The sequence below is a fragment of the Trichosurus vulpecula genome, chromosome 6 (genome assembly GCF_011100635.1).
Source record: "Trichosurus vulpecula isolate mTriVul1 chromosome 6, mTriVul1.pri, whole genome shotgun sequence".
NCBI classification, from domain to species: Eukaryota; Metazoa; Chordata; class Mammalia; order Diprotodontia; family Phalangeridae; genus Trichosurus; species Trichosurus vulpecula.
The window spans coordinates 264,080,493-264,082,918 of NC_050578.1; the positions used below are offsets into that span (position 1 = coordinate 264,080,493).

The following is a 2,426-nucleotide window of genomic DNA, read 5'->3' on the forward strand; positions in this document are numbered from 1 at the left end:
AAATATTGTCCTGTCCCATCATTTGAAGAAAAGTAGTTTCATAATTTAGTATTTATTAGAATAAAACCACATTCACTATCCTCTTTGTGACAAGATATGGGTGTGATTTCATATGATGTGATTAGATGTGACTCTGTACCAAATGATAAAATGTGATATTATTTCAATTTTAATGAATGAACCCTATGACAACTAAGTGGAAAAAATTACATTTTAAAGGAGTAAGAAAATTCCTGATAATGTCTATGTAACACATTTCTAGCCATTAACAGCCTAGTTATCTATGCGAACAGTACTCAAAGAAGGCTTCTTTCTTTTCTTCTCAGATTATGTTTCCTGGATAGAAACAATGATCATTCTGAATGAAACCACAGGGAGCCAGGCAATTGAATTCATTCTCACTGGCATCACAAACCGTCCTGAGCTACAGGGCCCTCTCTTTCTTGTGTTTCTCCTCAACTACATGGCCATAGTTGTGGGGAATCTGGGCCTGATCATCCTAACCAGTGTTGATTCCCACCTCCAAACCCCCATGTACTTTTTCCTCAGGCATCTGGCATTTGTTGATCTTGGCTATTCAACAGCTATTGGGCCAAAAATGCTAGTTGGATTCATAGAAGAGAAAAATATCATTTCTTATAATGAATGTGCAATACAGTTAGTTTTTTATGTGATGTTTATTGCCAGTGAACTTTTTATCCTGTCAGCCATGGCCTATGATCGCTATGTTGCTATCTGTAAGCCCCTCTACTATATGGTTATTGTGTCAAACATGGTATGTTGGCTCTTGGTGACTGTGTCATACCTCTATAGCACCATGGTATCCCTATTGGTCACAATAAAACTTTTTAAATTATCTTTCTGTAAATCAAATGTAATAAGACACTTCTACTGTGATGGTGCTCCCCTATTATCCATTGCATGCTCAGACACAAGTGAGATTGAACTAATCGTTATGATGTTTGCTGGATTCAATTTTGTTTCTTCCCTTCTGATTATCCTCATCTCATATACATTCATTCTTGTGACTATCCTCAGGATGAACTCTTCTGAGGGCAGGCACAAAGCCTTCTCCACTTTTGGCTCTCACCTCACAGGGGTGGTTATATTTTATGGGACACTCATCTTTATCTATCTACAGCCCCAATCTAGCCATTCCTTTGAGAAAGACAAAATAGCTTCTGTGTTTTACACTCTGGTCATCCCCATGCTCAACCCTCTGATCTATAGCTTGAGGAACAAAGAGGTAAATGGTGCCTTGAGGAGAGTATTTAAAAAAATCATATAAGCGTTCTCTTTAATTCACAACATAGTGTATGCATCCATTGCAAGTAAATATGTGCTAGATATCTTTCAACTTCTCCCTGATTCTTCTTTTGTCTCCTAGAGAAAAAAGAGAAAACATTTCTCTTAATATGCAGGCAGAGAATGAGTTTTGATTCATTATAAGTATTTTTTAGTAGCCAACCTCCAATAAATTCTTAATTATTGGACTGATTATTTAAAGCGAACTTTTAGATGATTAATACAAAACATCTTTATAAACAGCAACAAACTACTTCATTATATACTGCAATAGTTGCAGCCTAACTTTCTTTTAAGTTTTCTTACCTGGTGGGGCAGCTAGGTGGTGCAGTGAGTAGAGCACCAGCTCTGGAGTCAGGAGGATCTGAGTTCAAAATCCAGCCTCAGACACTTGACACACTTACTAGCTGTGTGACCTTGGGCAAATCACTTAACCCCAGTTGCCCTGCCTTCCCCCTCCAAAAAAAAGAAATTTCCTTGCCTGGGAAAATCCATTACCAAGCATTTGGAAAGTGCTGGTTCTAGGTACTCTTCTAGTTATTGGGCCTATGCAGATAATTTTTTTTAAAAAGTAGTGGCTTATATCAGTGAACTTACATTTTACTCAGGAAAGCAATGTGTGCACGAGAGTCCCACTATCCAACAGAACAGTCAAGTTCCTTTTGAACATCTCTTATTGTGAAGATATTTGTCCTTATCACAACCTAAATTTCCCCTCTATGACTTCCAGCCAAAACTCCTGGTCTCTTCTGTGAAGTACAACACTTTGATTGCCTCTTCTTTATAATAATTCTTTCGAATTCTGAAGAAAAATTCTATCTCTTCCCCCAGGTTTAGTCCCACATAATTTTTTTTTCATTTTACTACTAGGATGGAAAGAACACTGGATTATCCAGGGTGCCCCAATAATCTCAGGATAGATTTAATTTTCTAAAGTTTAAAATAAATCTGACTTGGAACATTCCTTTGAAGAATATTAAATGGCCTGGGTTTAAATAAAAGTCTATTACTTGTGACCTTTGATATTCTGGGCAATAAGTTTATCTTCTCTGACTCCCACTCACCTATAAAATTTGGGAGTTTGATGACATTAAGTGCTATTTCTGTTAAAATTCTATGAT

General features: G+C 36.9%; 1 protein-coding gene across 1 annotated transcript; it reads left to right on the top strand.

Moving 5' to 3' along the window:
• Positions 1–346: 346 nt before the first annotated feature.
• Positions 347–1,288, top strand: LOC118853689 (olfactory receptor 8K3-like). The gene has a single exon (XM_036763877.1). It carries the CDS (start codon positions 350–352, stop codon positions 1,286–1,288), a length of 939 nt encoding a protein of 312 aa, XP_036619772.1. The 5' UTR covers positions 347–349.
• The last annotated feature ends 1,138 nt before the right edge of the window (positions 1,289–2,426 follow it).